The 16,430-nt window shown below is 53.7% G+C and overlaps 2 protein-coding genes and 1 long non-coding RNA gene across 3 annotated transcripts in view; 2 read left to right on the top strand and 1 right to left on the bottom strand.

Moving 5' to 3' along the window:
- The window catches only part of LOC108449466, a 1,862-nt gene extending 477 nt beyond the window's left edge, over nucleotides 1-1,385 (top strand). The window contains exon 2 of the long non-coding RNA XR_001865619.1: nucleotides 23-1,385. This is a non-coding gene — a long non-coding RNA (uncharacterized LOC108449466). The remainder of the gene's footprint in view (nucleotides 1-22) is intronic.
- Nucleotides 1,386-9,457: 8,072 nt separating this feature from the next.
- PTGES (prostaglandin E synthase) overlaps nucleotides 9,458-16,430 on the bottom strand; it is a 31,484-nt gene continuing 24,511 nt past the window's right edge. Inside the window, exon 5 of the mRNA XM_008642224.2 lies at nucleotides 9,458-10,264. Within this exon, the coding sequence (XP_008640446.2) occupies nucleotide 10,264 (1 nt within the window). The 3' untranslated portion in view covers nucleotides 9,458-10,263. The remainder of the gene's footprint in view (nucleotides 10,265-16,430) is intronic.
- Nucleotides 11,000-12,984, top strand: PRRX2 (paired related homeobox 2). The gene is made up of 3 exons (XM_008642225.2): nucleotides 11,000-11,548; nucleotides 11,723-11,901; nucleotides 12,463-12,984. Exons 1-3 carry the CDS (start codon nucleotides 11,189-11,191, stop codon nucleotides 12,596-12,598), a joined length of 675 nt encoding a protein of 224 aa, XP_008640447.1. The 5' UTR covers nucleotides 11,000-11,188; the 3' UTR covers nucleotides 12,599-12,984.

Here is a 16,430-nt window from a genome sequence, read left to right as displayed (position 1 = left end):
CTGCAATGGGTGTGTGGGGGAGTTACAGGGCACCCCAAGCTGTACAGGGCACTGCAATGGGTGTGTGTGTGGGGTTACAGGGCACCCCAAGCTGTACAGGGCTCTGCAATGGGTGTGTGTGTGGGGGAGTTACAGGGCACCCCAAGCTGTACAGGGCTCTGCAATGGGTGTGTGTGTGGGGGAGTTACAGGGCACCCCAAGCTGTACAGGGCTCTGCAATGGATGTGTGTGTGGGGGAGTTACAGGGCACCCCAAGCTGTACAGGGCTCTGCAATGGGTGTGTGTGTGGGGGAGTTACAGGGCACCCCAAGCTGTACAGGGCCCTGCAGGGGGAGTCATGTTGCACTGAGCCATTCAGGGGAATCACACTGTACCCCAGGGCAGGGCATTGCTAAGCAGGGGGGATTGCACAGGGCATTGTCAGGAGTGAGTCGGGGGTGGCAGTAGCAGTGATGCTGCAGGGGAGCGCTCAGGGGACCCCGGACACAGCACTGGGGTGCAAAGAGCCTGGTCTGGCAGCAGCACAGCTGAGGAGGGCACAGGATGGGTCATGGGCAGCTCCTGTCCCCAAACCCACTGTGCTCCAGAGAGAAGACAAAAATGGAAGGACAGAAGGAAGGCAAGAAAGACAGAAGGATGCCATCCTGCTGGGGATAGCCGTGGCTGACAGCTCCAGGGGCTGGTCACTCCGTGGATTCCATGTCCCCAGCAAAGGTGTGAAGCAGAGTCTGTGGAGGGGACACAGGTGACACGGGGACAGCCACTACAGGGCTGTGCTGGGCTGGGCTTGGAGCAGCTGCCACGCTCCTTCCTCACCGATTTCACTTTCTCATCTGGGCCGGCCACATGGCTGTAATTTGGGGGTTGTAAATACCTCAGGGGAATTTTTAAATTAAAAAAAAAATGTTTTCATTTAAATTAAAAGACACTCAAGCATTTCTATTAGTATTAGAGGTTTATAAAACTTAAAACAAATGTTGAAACTAAACTACCAGGCAACGTCCACTTCGGGAAGCCCTCTGCATGTTCGACATAACCCCGTTACCCATTGGGCAGTAAGTTTTAATTTTGTATGAGCGTGTCAGGGTGCCCAGCGGGGCAGGAGGGTACTTGGTCTCCTTGGGGACCTGGAGGGGATGAAGGCTTGGAGTGATGAAGGTGACGGTCTCAGCTCTGCTGGCCTTTGTAGAAGCAGGACCCTGATGTTCTTGTCTCCATCCTGTCATCCCCTGGTGTCCTCCCCATGGCTGACACCTGCCCCCAGCAATCTGCCTGTGATCCTGTCCCCCCTGCCATCCCTGCCATCCCCAGCGTCCCCGCCGTGCACAGTTCTGCTTTAACCTGGAAACAGTTAACCAGGCTGAGTTAAAAAAAAAAAAAAAAAAGAAAAAAAGATACGAGCCACTTATTAAAATGAATGTTTTACAATAAATTTGGCGAGAGGCCACCGACCTCAAATGAAAACCAGACCAGAGGACAGCGATGCTGCTTGCTGGCAGGGGCTTCTGGGACGTCTGTGCGTGCAGGCGCCCACGAGGGTCCTCCTTGGAGCAGGGCTGGGATGGGGTCCCAGTGGGGCTCACGCCCATCCCATGCCCTGGCCAGACATGCTGGTGTCCACTGGTGGTGGCCATGGAACGGGCTCTCAGCAGCTGCTGGTGCTCACTGATCAAATGGGCGCTCCGTGATTTGTTGGCATGGGTGTGAAAAACACCCTTTTGGCCTCAAAAAATAAAAGCAACTTGGGGCAGTGGGCAGCAGGAGGGGACACCATGGAGATTCTCATCATTCCCCCTTGTCCCTACCCATCTCCTTCCCTCTCTTGGCAATGACCCTGATGCGATGGGGTCTCTGCTTTAACCTCGTGGGGCTGGTGTTGGGTTTCAGTGCCAGATGCCATTGGGGCTGGCTTGCTTGGGCTTTTGCCTATTAAATTTCAAAAAACCACCTTTTTGGGGGGGCTGGGGAGGAGAGGAAGGCTGGGATCGCCATGCCAGGGGTCCCTGGCTGGGAGCCAGCCCTCCACACAACGTTCCTGCCCTGCAGCCCCGGCTGATTTCGTTTTATTTTTCAAACACTGAGCAAAAGTCCCAGTGAGCTCTCAACACCATGATGGCCTGAGGCACCCCCCCATCCCCTTCCCAGCCCCCAGGAAAACTCACTTTGCATAAAATCCAGGGGTTTGGTGGTGCTTTGCAAGCGCAGGCTGGTGCTACTCCTGGGCCAGTGCTTGCACGAGTCTCATTAGTGTTAATTAATTACACATGTCTGCGCCCTGCTGGGAAACCAGGTAACCTGTTACGTCAGGTGGCTGCGTGTGAGCGATGTTGGCACCTCTGTGGCTGCATCATGAGTGCACCAAATGGTGCCTAAAAGTCTGTGGGATGGGAAGGGAAGCAGCATCTGCCGTGCTCTGCCCTGATGCAGGGCAGTGGGGTCTGTGCTGGCATCGCCCATCATCTGTCCCACCATCCCACTCTCCAGTGGCTAATGGGGAGCCACCATGGCTGTTCCCCCTGCCCAGACCACTCACTGCAGTGCCTGAGGCTGCTCCAAATCCCAGCATTTTGGGCACAGGGTCTGGGCTGGCTGTTTCCCTGAGCCACAGAGGCCCATTTGCACATCTGTGAGCCACCACGGTGCTGCCACTTGCCACGCTCGGCTGTTTTAACGAGCTGGCAAAGTGGGGAGGCTGCATCCCCAAGGGACACCCAGGGGCTGTGTCCCCAGGAGCATCCCAGGGTGCTGCAGTGGTGTGAGGTGCAGGACAGCCCAAGCACTGCTGTCATCCCACCCCAAGAAGGTCTCCTGGCTGGGAGATGAAAGCAAGCTCTGCAGTGAATGTCTCCTTGCCAGGAAGGCTCCTGGCTGGTGGTGGCTGGGGGAGAGCCAGTGCCTTTTGTTGGGTCCCTGGGCCTCCACCGTGGGGGTTGGCAGATTCACAGGAGAACAAAATGAAAATTCCTGCTCCCCCGTTGGTCGGTGTTGCTCGGAACTTGGCTTGGATCAGTCAAACCCACCACAGTTTCTTTTCCTGAGGCGCTTGGCTGTGCTGGGAGGGCTTCAGCTCCTGCTACCCCCAGCCCTGCAGCCACAAACATTCGCCTGAAGAGCCCTTGGGTCTGACACAGCCTCTCGGAGCATCCCTGCATGAAGCCGGGAGCACTCATCCCAATATCTATCCTGTTTCCCCCTCCCCTGTTTGGCATTTTCAGGGGACATCCAGACTGGCACCACTGCAGATGAGTTTTTGGAGGCTCTGTGTGACCCCAGCTCCAACTAAGAAAAGAGGGACCCCAGAGGGGTGCAAACCCCTTTGAGTTGCATGTTCCCCTGCTATGAGCAGGGAAGATGCCAGACCCTGCCTGATCCTGACCACTCGAAGCCACTGTCCCCAGCAGATCTGTGCAGACAGTGGACTTTCCCAGGAGCCTTTCCTCCTCACCGTGCCTTGAGGGGCAAATTGGGTGCTCGTTGGGGAGCAGCACCCCAGCTTTGCCCCAGCTCAGCTCCTCCGCAGCTCTGTCCCCATGGAGTGCTGACACAATGGAGGCACTGGTGGCTCTGGAGCCGGGACAGCCCATTGTGTCAGGCTGCAGCCACAGCCTCCTGTGAACACACGGGATGCTCCTGGCAGCTCCCGAAAGCCCTGTGCCAGGCTGGGGTCACCCCACGCTGCACAGTCCTGGGAGGGAACATTTCTCTTGCAGATCACCGAGCCCCAGGGGTGCTCTCAGCACTCTGGGTCCGGGCTGGCTGCCCTGGGCCAGTGCCACTGTCAGCGGGCGCAGCCAGGCAGTCTGAGCCCCGCGGCCCCACAATGGCCCCGGCTCCGGCTCCCGGGGTGCAGGAGCCAGGCGGCTGGGAAAGCACAGCCAGAGGCCTTGGTGAGCCCTGCACTGGGTGCCAGCGCTGTCGCAGGCTTTCGAGGCTGTTTCTGGAGCAGGCGTGTCAGGGGATGCTGATGGTGCCAGGCTCTGTGGTCTGGATCCTCGTGCAGGGTTGGGGCTGCAGCCAGGCTGCTGGGGTGCATCCTGAGCCAGTGAGCCCAGCAGCAGGATGTGTCCGTGTCACCTTCTCCAAAGGTCTGTCCACAGGCCGTTCCCACCCCAGGTAAAAGGTGGCACCATCTCTCCCAGATCCCTGTGACAGTGGACAGGAACTTCTTGTTCTGCTCAGCCTACTCTCCTTATTGCACCAGAGCTTTGTGGCCAAAGATGTTCCCCAGACCCTCCCTGAGGCTTGACAGCATCCCACCAACCCTGCCTCCTCCTTCAGGGAATGTGGCTGCAATTAATTCATTAAATGCTTCCGCTGACGCAGGAGCTGGCCCTGCCAAAACACCATTCCTGGGGCCTGGCCTCAGCTGGGTGAGCGCCGTGCTGGGCTGTGCAGGAGCCTCTGGCCGGGGCAGTAGCCTCTGGCATGGTGGGAAGTGCTGGGAATGTTCAGGGACTCCTGAGCACGTCAAAGCCTCAGGGCTTTGCTTGCAGCCCTGTGGTTTTCAGCAGTTTTCAACTTCCAGGGCATCCTCTCTAAATCACAGCACATGACTTGGCCAGCTGGTTTCTCACCTGGCATCTCCAGCATCTGCTTCCCTTCTTCATTGTTTTCATTATCTTCCTCCTTCCTCACTGTGACTTCCTGATCTTGTCCCTCTTGTGCACCTGGGTTTTGCAGCACGGCTGCCCTTGCTCCAGAGCCAACTGGAGAGCCAGCTCTGAATCCACTCATAGCTCTCAGCAGTGAATTTGGTGGCTAATTGCTGGCTGGAACCATCCCTAGGGGAAGCAGTGTCCCATGACATGGGAATCTTCCTTTTCACGTTCCTTCTGTTCCCAATACCCATCTAAGCATCATGTTCCCACTACATTTGCTGCACTAATAATGAGCTAAAAAAGGGCTTCAGTGCCACCACTGAGTTACCAGCACAGGTTGGACACATCCCCACTGAGATGCAGGGATGCTGCTGGCTCAGCCAGGACCTTCCTTGTTTGTTCAGACTTTCAGCTGAACTTGCTGTGATGGGTGCTCAGACACCACACACCATCCGGGAGTGCAAGGGGAAAACCTCCTGCGCTTTGGGGGTGCAGGCTGTGCATGGAACATGCCTGGGGCTGCAGCACTGCTGAGCAGGATCTTCCCAAAAATTGAGTGTCTGTGTGGCTGGGGGTAGCAAACTGCAGTGCTGGGTGGTTTCTGGCTGGTGCAGAGGCAGCTCTATAACCATAAAACAGGCTGCTGCTGCCTGTCAGTGAGCACAGGCTAAGGCCCCCCCCGGGACAGCCTTGGCCTCTTTCTTGGTCCAGGCTTTTGCTGCTCCTTTTTAACAGAGACACTTTTCCCCCAGCAAAACTGGCAGCCTGTAAAAACGTGTCAGCGTTTCAGTTTTTTCACAATTAATGAGGTGAAACATCCTCGGAAACATTTCGCTGTAATGTTTCTCCAGTAGCTGGGACTTGCCCCTCTCTTAAATATTTCATGTACGCCACTTGAGCTGAGAAAGTTTCCTTCGGACTCAGCACATTTGGACCCCCCCAGCTTCAACCTCCCCCCAGAGCCTTCAGCACTCCCAGGGTCTTTGCGAGGCTGGGGCTGCGCTGGAGGGGGAACAGGGAGCGGCAGTGGGTCGGGATGAGGAAGTGGGAGCCTTCTCCCAGCAGTGGGGGAGGCTGGGGAGGGGCTGACAGCCCTTGTTCCCCAGGGATACCTTGCTCCCCATGGCCATGGTTGTTCCCAGGATGGGTTTGGACCTCACAGCATCGTGCCAAGCAAAGCTGGGGCCGGTATCCTGTGGGCAGGGGTTGGTGGCCCTAAGGGGCTTCTCCCCTGGATACTGGGGTGAAATCATGCAGAAAATGGGGGTTTCACTGATACGGTTTTGCCCCTAAGCTGGTGCTGTGTTGGTCCTGTGCACCCAGGCTGGGCTCGCTGGTGGGTGCAGGAAAGGCACCGCACCTGGGTGACCCAGCACATGTGGAGGGGCAGGTTCCTGGCTGCTTCTCAGCCCCTCAGGCTTTCCAAAATGATTCGGGGAGATTAAAGACCCATTATGGTGTAGGCATCTCGCACGATCCCTTCTGCAACAAACCCCATCCTTCCTGCGCCCATGAGCAGGGACAAGGCTTCCGTTTGGCCTGTGGAGCATCCCTCCTGCTGTCCCTCCTTCCTGCAAAGCCCCAGTGTGGGCTGATAAAACCCCCCCGGGTTCCCAGGCTTTTCCTAACTGCTCTCAAGGCAGAGCAGTGTTGGAAGTAGCTGCTGGAAAGAGGGATCATCTGCACTTGGCAGCCCATGCACCCCCAAATCACACCTTGGCTTCGGGTGTCTCAGCTGAAGGTTGTGGGATAAAAAGGAGCTGGAGTGGGCACACACCACGGAGGGGCAATTCCCAAACCCCAGAGCTTTGCTCCAGCTCGCTGCAGTGTGAAGGGAAATGCTTCCTCCCCATCGCATGATTTAGAGGAACAAGTTAAACAATTGCACATGAAACTTTGGCAGACGTCATCGCCGGAGCTCTCCTCGCTTCCCCCGAGTGTATAAAGGGATGAAGGGAGTGCACATGTTTACCGAGAGAGACCATGGGAGAAACGAAATACATTGTTTTTCCAAAGGATTTCTTGGCTGTAAAAGACCTCCACCACCCTGCGGCTTCCCTGATGAAGGCCCAGCGTTAATTTGTTAAATCCACATCAAGTGCCCAGAGAACCCGTTGTTTATTTTTGCTAATTCAGCCGGCCGAGATCAAATTGGGGTTTTATTTGTTAAGGATAAACCTTAATTAATAAAAGCTATTTATTTGGCTAGAGCCAGCCGCAGCCTGAGGGTCAGATATGCCACGATCATTATTTCAAGTAAAACAAACCCAAAATGTCTCTCAACAGTTTGAAAAACATAGAAACTTAGAGGGCTGAATTTATTTGTCTTAGGAAGAATTTACAGCTAATTCCCTCCAGGCTATTTCAACCCTTAAATTATACCCAAGAAGAAAAAAGGAGGAAAAAAATGCCATTCCAGGCGTAGTAGGGAAGTAAATGGTACAGCAGATTTGATCATTTTGGCTGGGGGGGGTGTGAAAAATTTAAAGCTTAAAGGGTCTTTGGCAAACTGCTCGCAAATAAATGGAACGTGTGAAATAATTTAATGACAGAAAACTGTTCAGGGCCGTGGGGGCTGCGGTGCGGTGGAAAATGAAACACGTTGGAGGAGATGTAGCCTGGGCTTTTTGTGTGAGAGGGTTGAACTTGCTGCATTCTGACCTGGTCCCTGAAAAAGGGGGGTACTTGCACCCCAAAGCCAAGTGGTAGAGCTGGACTCAGGAAAACTTGTCTCAGGATGTAATGGTGCTCATAGGGAGAGGGGTTTGCAGCATCACCTGGGGAAGAGACAGGCTGGCAGTTGGCTGAAGTGACCCTCTGGGGTAGCAGGGACGGTGCTGGGCAAACACCACCACCCTCTGGATGAGCATTTTGCAAAGAAACCTCCCAAACTGGGTGTCCAGAGGGGAGACTGAGCATGGCTGGCAATAAAGCCCATCCCTGAAAGACATCCCCAGGGAGTATCTGTGCCCGTGTTCCCGGGGCTCAGGTGAGTGAGCTGCTGGATTCTCAGTGCTGGTTGATCTGGATCGCAGCTGCTCTGAGGCCGTTTGTTGTGCACTAATGGAGCTCGTAAGTCAGAACCAAAGCCTCGGTGGAAATCGAGTGAAAATTACCTCTTTACAGTGCTCAACAGCAGCTGTGGGAGGTTGGGGGCCCTGCCAATGTAAGGGCCCCCCTTGGCAAGCCTAGCACCAAGGCTGAGACCTGCCGAGTCCTTCCTATGTAAACTAATGGAAGGACAGAGGGAAAAGGCAAGGGTCGGAGGAGGGGGCTTGGCCCAGCTGAACCAGCACGGCTCTGAGCCAGGGGTGGTGTTGCCTTTGCAAATGGGGCAAGACCCGTCGCTCCCAAGTTCTCAGTGTGGCACAGTCCAGGCTTGCCAGCATTGGTGCTCCCACAGGGAGAAGGGTTCTGGGGTGACTCCCAGCACCCCATGGCATCTGTAGGGCCCAGTGCTGCTCCCGGGCTGTCTGCAGCTCTTGGGCAGCACTGCCTGAGGCAGGACAGCCCAGAGGGGAGGCTGGAGGTTACCCAGGCCACATCCCGCACCCCAAAACTCATCCACATCACGGGTGAAAAGTCTCCTGTCGTTCCTAACACTCTGAGGCAATTGAAGGCTTTTTTTGTGATGCACATCGGGCCCATCCTGCTTTGTGCAAAGCCCCTTCGCCTCCCTCTCGCCATCCTCCCCCGCATGTCATCTTTCGTTATTCAGTAATGTTATTCCCCCTGTTTTCCCCCTTTCCCTGCATTTTTTTCCTTTCAGCGGAAACTGTAATCAGTGGAAGATAAATACAGGGAAGGTGGCTGGAGGGAAGGCTCAGGAGCCCCTCTGACCTCAGGGTTGGCCAACCAAACTGGTCCCTCCAGCCCAAATGAATCCCCAAATTATACCTGACAAAGGCAAGGGTTTGGCTTTCTCCATAACCTCCCCAAGCACTGCTTTGGGGCGGAACAGTGATGGTGGTGAGCTGGTTTTAACTTTGTGCAAGTACAAATTCTTATTCCTGGAAGACCATCGGGGTGGGGAACTGGTTTCCAATTCCTCCATCAAGGTGTCAGCAGCTCTGGTTAAATCCAAGTCCTGCTGATGGCACTGAGAGGACAGGGTGTCTTTGGGGGACCCAACTCATCCCCCTTCCCATTCCTTCTCTAATGCCACAGAGGACTTGGCTGTGCTCATTTTTGGGAAGCTGATTCGGGGTTATTAAAGCATCTCTTATAGAAGAGATCCAGCCTGACTGTACATTGTAAACCTGTCAGACACTCACCACCAGCTGTTAGGGTGGCATTTGTCTGGTCCCACAAGCCTGCAGTGCCTGAGCTAATGATGAAAAGATGTAGATGCATTACCAGGGCTCATCCCTAAGCAGAGCAGAGGATCCAGGCAGGCACTCCATGTGTGGAGCTGCCTCCATGCCATACAGAGATGGCCTGGAAAAGGTGTGGAAGGTCCCTCCATTAAAAGCAGCAATAGAGGCTGAACAAAATGCCCCAAAACTGGCATGGCCTGGGGTTTGCAGGTCTCCAAAAACCCAGGAACCACTGGTGCTCGGACACATCCTGACCCAACTCCAGTCTTAAACCTCGATCCTGGCATGACTGCCAGCCCCATATGGGAAGCACTCAGCACCACTTGTCTCCTGTGGCTCTTTAGCTCTTCCTTCTGTGGGTTTGGGGAGATAAAGACCAGCCAGAAATGTGGCCAGATCCTACAGAACTGGATTGAGAATTAATTTAAGAAAACTTTCCTCCTCCTCCTCCTCCTTTCTTTCAGCCAGATTAGAGTGGGTGAGAGAAACCATCACTTATGGAAAAGTCTTACAGCCATGTTTAAATTGAGGATGAAGCCAAAGGGGGTTTATAAATTTTATTTATACATTTCCCAGGGTTCTGTTGAAATCATTGCCAGTTTGGTGAGGGACAGTGCGTGCTCTTGTGACTACACCTTTTGAACCAAACCCTGATCTGCCATTTCTCCAGAAGTCCTGTGGCATGGTCATAAATCCACAAGGAAACCTCTCACCCCATTACATCCTGTATCTCTTTCCCAGCTTGATGGTTCCCATTTCAGTCCCAGGCTCCCAGAAAACTCAGGGACAACCATGGCTAGACTTCATGTATTTTAATCCAGCAGCTCATTAGCTCGCTGAAGGAAAACAGGACCAAAAAAGGAGTTTAACTAAAAAGGGCAACTGGAAAGCAGAGACTGGCAGAACATTTGAAGCTGCAGGAACAAGTGCTGGAGGGAATTCTGAGAATTTTATTTGTGAGCCTTTAAACACGATCGGTGGCGAAGTGCAGCCTGTGGTTTCCTGGCCGGGGAAAGGGCCTCAAACCCATGCATATTTCAGGCACTGTCCATCGTGTCTTTACCCAACAAAGAAGGCCATGGCCAAAGTACAAGAGCACAGATTGTTGATGGTCAACCAAGGCCAAATTGCACCTACAGCATAATAAAAGACCCAGAGAAATGCCAGTGGCTGCAGAGAGGTCTTGGGAGAGCGGTGTAGTTGGGCACATAGGGGTCTTAGGTACTTGATTGAAAACTTATTGTTGGATGTTTCATGGCTTGAATTATTCAGTTAAGGTCCAAGAAGGTTTTTCTGGCCTTAAAGATCTTGGAGCCTGTAGTTTCCTCCTGCTCAACAGCTTGATGGTGTCTAGAAACAGAAGAGTTAATATCCCTTTCAGTAGATTTTGTTTGTTGCTCAAGTATCATCTGAAAATGCTGCACTTATTAAATAAGTATCACAATATTATTAGCAAGCATTTAATTTGTGAGCATACTCAGGGAGTGGTGAGTTCTGCCACCCTGGCCTCTGTAATGATATAGAGCAGAAATACCCCTGCCATGAATCAGAATGTCATAAAATTATTAACATTTCAAGTAATTCCAAAATGCTTTCCCACCAGTAGGTACAGATTGGATCCAGATGCTTTATTAACAGAAAGAATCATTAACCAGTACCTCCATGAGGGAGAACGACAGCGAGTCGTGCTCCCCATGAAGCCTTTGCAGGCAGCTGACTGGGTGTCTCGGAAAAAGACTTCATAAACTTGCCCAAACCTTATGATATTAGTGACAAAGAAGAGATTAATCTCAGCTTGGCTGACAGCCCAAGATCAATACTGAGAAACCAAACTACACCCTCAGCTTCATGTTTCCATGAGCCAGCAAAGCCAGAAATAAACACTGCGGAGGCTGAGCCCTGCGAGACACGGTGCTGCTCGTTCTGAGCTCTGAAGACCACGGCTGGAAGAGCAGATGCTTGGCTGCAGTCCTGTGTCACCTTGGGGACATGCCACAGCTGGGGCCTCGGGGGGTTGCTGGAGGTGGGAGCTGAGACCTGCATCTTGGGGGTTTTTCGGTGCTTCATTTTCATCACCGTTCATGAAAGCTTGACTTAAAGTCTTAGCAAGAGCCGAGCCCCAGTTTGGATCAAGTGCAGCCCCAGGATACACTGAGACCTGTATTCAAAATCAGGTCCACATGGTTTGAGCCAGATGTGAAACCACCACAGGCCTTGGTAAATTTTGGGGTTAACCCTAAGCTCCAGCAGGTCCCAAAATAGGTTTTGATTCTCATGGACATCACAGGGTTGCACATAATGCTGCTCCCCACAGAGTCCCTGGTGCCTGGAGGGAGCATGGCTGGCACAGAGCAGGGCAGTGCAGACCCCCAGGAGGGCTTGAGCTTGGTTGAGTTGTGGGGTCTCACAGAGGTCTGGCTCTCATTTGGCTTCTGTTCTTTCCCCACAGGTGAGAGCCTGAGCCCAAGCTGCGGGGCAGCCAAGAGGAAGAAGAAGCAGAGGAGGAACCGCACCACCTTCAACAGCAGCCAGCTGCAGGCTCTGGAGAGGGTCTTTGAGAGGACGCACTACCCCGACGCCTTTGTGCGGGAGGAGCTGGCGAGAAGGGTCAACCTCAGCGAGGCCAGAGTCCAGGTGAGCACAGGTTTGTGTGGGAGAAAACAACACCCTCTGCCTTGCCCCCAGGCAGGAGCAGGGACTGTCCCCTCCCTTGTTCCATCCTGCACATCACCATGATCCATAGGACAGATGCTTGGGACATCCCTGCTCGCACTGGGTCCCCACTGACCACCTTTCCCCCTGCCACAGGTGTGGTTTCAGAACCGGAGGGCCAAGTTCCGCCGTAATGAGAGGGCGATGCTGGCCAACAGATCGGCATCACTGCTCAAATCCTACAGCCAAGAAGCAGCCATTGAGCAGCCCATGGCACCACGGCCCACTGCACTGACCCCGGAGTATCTCTCTTGGACCAGCACCTCCCCATACAGGTAGGTGGAGGCTCTGGAGGAGCTGAGGAGGAGGTGGCTGTGGGGCAGGGCTGCCTAGAGACCACTCCACTGCCACAGGAATGCAGCCCTGTACCACTGCTGGGGATTTGGGGAGTTTTATGAGGCTGAAAGGAACTCGTCTGACTTGGCCTTGGGAACCATTTCAACCCTGTCTGAGCATCCGCTGCCCAGCGCTGAGCAGGCTTCCCTGCCTCCTTGCATTTCGGGGCCGGAGCAGGCACCCTGGTCCTCGCAAGGCATTTGCTTGGCCTCGTGCTGACCCTTCCCACATCTCAGCACAGGAGGTGGCATGGGTCCCTTCTGGTTCCCAGCTGTTCATGTTCAGCCATCACATCCAAAAGCACAAAGCAGGGCCTCCTGGTGCATAGTTTGAGGGGTTCCCACATCCAAGCACATAAAAATGCTGAAGCCTTGGCTGTTCTTGTGAGAGATCTCCAAGAGGGAGCAGCCAGCCTGGCCCAGGAAGCCAGCAGGACCACAAAGGGCATGGGGACTTCTCCATGGGCTATTGCCTCATTCCTCCCTGCTCCCTCCCCGCAGCACTGTGCCCTCCTACAGCTCCAGCGGGACCGCAACACCCACCCAAGGGGTGAACATGGCCAACAGCATCGCCAGCCTGCGCCTCAAAGCCAAAGAGTTCAGCCTCCATCAGAACCAGGTGCCGACCGTGAACTGAGCAGGGCAAACCCCATCCCATGGCCTCCTCCAGGATACAGCGTGGAGCTCCTGTGCCGGTCCAGGACAAATCCGCTGCCTGCCCAACACACATGCCACTCATCCAATGTCTCTGCATCTTCTCTCCTCTTCCCTTCCCTTCTGAAGGTAGAGTCAGTCCCAGGCCGAAGTGGCACATAATTATAGCCACATATGGAGCGAACTTGGTTAGAAACTTGCTTTTCGCACACCCTTATAATAACGGCTATATATACACACATACCCCCCACGCGCTCTTTGAGGACAAACAGACTTGCCAAGGGAACAAGAATTTGCTTCCAAACATGGAAGGATCTTGGACTATTGGATTTGACCAATTTGGGTATCTTGCCCAGAGAGCCAAAGAGTTATTGGGTCTTCTCCTCCCGCAGGGACAGCGTGGGAGGATCATGAGCCCCTCTTTCCACTGGGCTGTGACTTGCGGCGCTCAACTGTGCGTGCCAAAGCTGATCCATGTGTTCATTTCTTTGTGCGACCCCAGCCGCAGTGTGGGGTTTAGGACTTCCTAAAGTTTGGGACTTTGGGAAGCTGATGGCTCACCCATGCCATGGCCAGTCTAGGCCAGCCCTCTGCACTGTGCTGCCTGCATTTAGGAGCTGCCTATGCTGATGGCATCAGGCTTTGTCCCTTCCCAGAGGGGCAGGCAGAGCTGGAGCATCTCAACAGACCTGCTTGGAGCCTCTGAGCTCTCCTGTGAGCTGGGGATGCATTGCCAATCCCCATGCAGGCACCGCTGCCCTGCCTCGGTGGATTTGCCAGCGATTCTGCAGAGCCCCAGGTCATTGAGCCGTCCCAGGGAGGGAGAAAATTGGAAAAAGCTGTTGGGTTTCAGCTGAGTAGGCGGCTCCCAGTGCTTCGTGCCAACGAAGGCTTCGCCTTCCGGAGGCACAGCCTCCCCGTCGGCAGCTCCGCAGATGTGCTCGGGGGTCTGGGACCAGCAACTCCATGGGGGAGGCTTTTTTGGTTTTGCAGAAAGGAAATGGTTTCCCCCTCGTCCCACCCTGCTGTGCAGCCTAATGAGGCTCCAAGGTGGGATGTGCAGGGGGATGGACACAGGGTGGGCAACCTGGCCCCAGCCCATGGGACTGAGCTGCGGAGAGACGCAGCCTCCACCTTCTCCTGCCAATTCCGCAGCAATGGGGAATGAGCCGGAGTGGTGGGGGTGTGGTGTCCCTGTGGACAAAGCCCACTGGAAACCAGACCACCCTTTCCTCACCCACTGGAAAGAGCCACCAGCCAAGCATGGGGACACCACCAACTCAGAGGGGTGGCCTGGACAGTGAAGACACCAGCCCTACTTCCCTAGAAGGGGTTGGTTTGGGGGCTGCAGCAATAGATCTGAGGACAAATAGAGTAATTGCTGAAGTGCCTCCTCCACGTAAACATCCTCTGGTCAGTGACACCAAGGCTGAAAGTGTCACAGCTACAGAGTGCCCACCTGAGTCCCCACAGCTCCCAGGAGCATCCTCTCCCATTCCCACTGGGGCTCTCACTGCAGCTGCATGTGGGACCCAGTGGCTGTGACACTGGAGCCTTCAGCTGCACTGCAGGGCAATGCCAGCCTGGGGGGGACTCACCCAGCACTGGGAGCTGGAGACCTGATACGAGAACCAGGAGAGGAGCCTATCTCCTCTTGCTGGGGGTGAACCACCCTCCATCCTGCCTCCAGCCCCTGCTTTCTCTGCTCCACAGTGCAGCCCCTAGTTGGGAATAGTTACCTTCTCCTCCTCAAGCTTGGCAGGCAGGGAGAGGGCACAGCCTGATTGACGCTGTCCACCTCATCCAGGGAGCAGTGTCACCCTAAATACCCACCCTCTGCCCCCATCCACATTTCCAGGGCTGGTATCCCTCCCATTTGTCATGCCAGAAGAAGAGCACGCAGCTCCCCACACTGCACAGAGACCTGCCAAGCCAGGGGGGAGAGGGATCCACTGTGGATCAAATCATCCTCCCTAAGAAACACCACTTGGGGCAGGAGGAGGAGGCCGGGAGGGTCCTATTCCCATGGAAAGCACAAGGCTCTTTTTTCGGTTATACAAGATGAAACCACAGGGATATAAATGTCACTGCCTCTTTGAGAACATTAATGAAAATAAACCCATTTAATAGTTTGCAGATGCTGTTTCTGTAAACCTAAAAAAAGCAGGGAATAAATATTTCTTCACTAAATATCTATATGTATATATATATTTGAAAACATTTGCTCCTAATCTTAGGCCCCCTCCTTTGCTGTGCTTTTGGCAGCTTATCACAGCTTGTCACTCAATGCTGAACTCACCAAGAAGAGATACAAATTGCACCCATGGAGGGGTAGCAGGACCGAGGGATTATTGTAATCTAAGCTCTCTCTCGCCCTTTCTATTTGTACATTTCAATTACTTGTAACAAGATCCATGGTGGATTTGTTTTTTTCTTCTGCATGTCTGTGTTTTGGAAATTTTTGTAAGGTTTTTGTAAAAACAACTCTTGTGAAATAATGGAGGAATAAATATTTTACTGAGTAGAGACGTGTCAGTGCATGTGATAGGGATGTGACTCTTCATCAGCAGCCACTGTGGTTTCCCCACCTGCCCTGGACAAGAAGCCTGGGCAGAAATTGAAGTAAGAGGCAGCAAGAAGGGTCAGATTCTACACAGAAATTGAGCTGTGTAGGAATAGGAATAAGGATAGGAATAAACCATCAGATTGTAGAGCACTTTTCAGAGAGCAAAGGCCTACAGGTGCAGAGCAGGCACCAAGCACCAAAACAGGGGGAGTCAGTGGTCAGGCAAAGGTGATACCAAATAGTTGAGGCAGCCAAAGTTAAACAGCGCTCCAGGAGCTCACAGTGTTGAGCTATCAAGCAGCAGATTTAATGCAATGTGGAGAAATGGGAAGATGTGCCCAGGGGAAAATGCCCAGTGCAGTTTGAAACTGCCCAGTGCAGACTGAAAGGCAGCAAGTCAAGTGGCAGGAATCGCTAGGAAAGGATTAGAGAGCAAGGCAGAAAGTGCTATCGCACACACCCAGAGGGGCTCAGCTCCGTGAGCCACAGGATCAGCTCCCTCCCAGCAGCAACCTTTGTTCCTCCCATCACCGGTGGCTTGTGGGACACATGGATCCTGTGGATTGCAAGGTTGAGGAAGGAAGGACCCCTAAACAACACATTCCAGCTTTCCCTAGAAGGGAACAAGGCTCATCCCATTTCATCCCTGCAGCACCCAGCAAGAGCAGGTCCCCATGTTGGGCATCACTCCAGGCCCACCACAGTCCCAGACACTTGACCATCCCTATCAAACTGCTCTGCTGCTGCTTTTTAACCATTTATTTATTCATTCAGTAAGTGGTTTGTAGATCATTAAGGCAAATTGTCCAACCTCCTGCATAAAGAATATCACCCAAGCAGCATCCTCATCCTCAGCATGTGGCCAGTGCAGAGCATCCCTTTGGAGAGCATCCAGCCCCAAGTCAAAAGACCCTTGGAATTGATGAGCTTACAGCTCCCAGGGCAGATTCCTCCAGTGACTCATTACTGTTGACTGCTGGAAATATGTCACTTATTTCCTGCCTGAACTGTCCCAACTTCAGTTCATCTCCCACTAGAGCAGAAGGTCCCAACCCATGGTCAGTCAGCTCCCAGGAGCTGATGGACATCTGAGGGGTCCACAAACCAGGAGATAGACAAGCATGGAGAGCTGCAGCTCACCTGGCAGGGTCTGCACTCCACAGGGAAGGGAAGCACTGGGGGAAGGCTGTCAATGAAGAGGAGCTCAAAGACATTGTGCAACCACTCCTCTTCCAGGATAGGGGCATTT

Source organism: Corvus brachyrhynchos, unplaced genomic scaffold, assembly GCF_000691975.1.
Source record: "Corvus brachyrhynchos isolate BGI_N302 unplaced genomic scaffold, ASM69197v1 scaffold59, whole genome shotgun sequence".
NCBI lineage: Eukaryota > Metazoa > Chordata > Aves > Passeriformes > Corvidae > Corvus > Corvus brachyrhynchos.
This window is presented reverse-complemented; position numbering and strand designations above follow the sequence as displayed.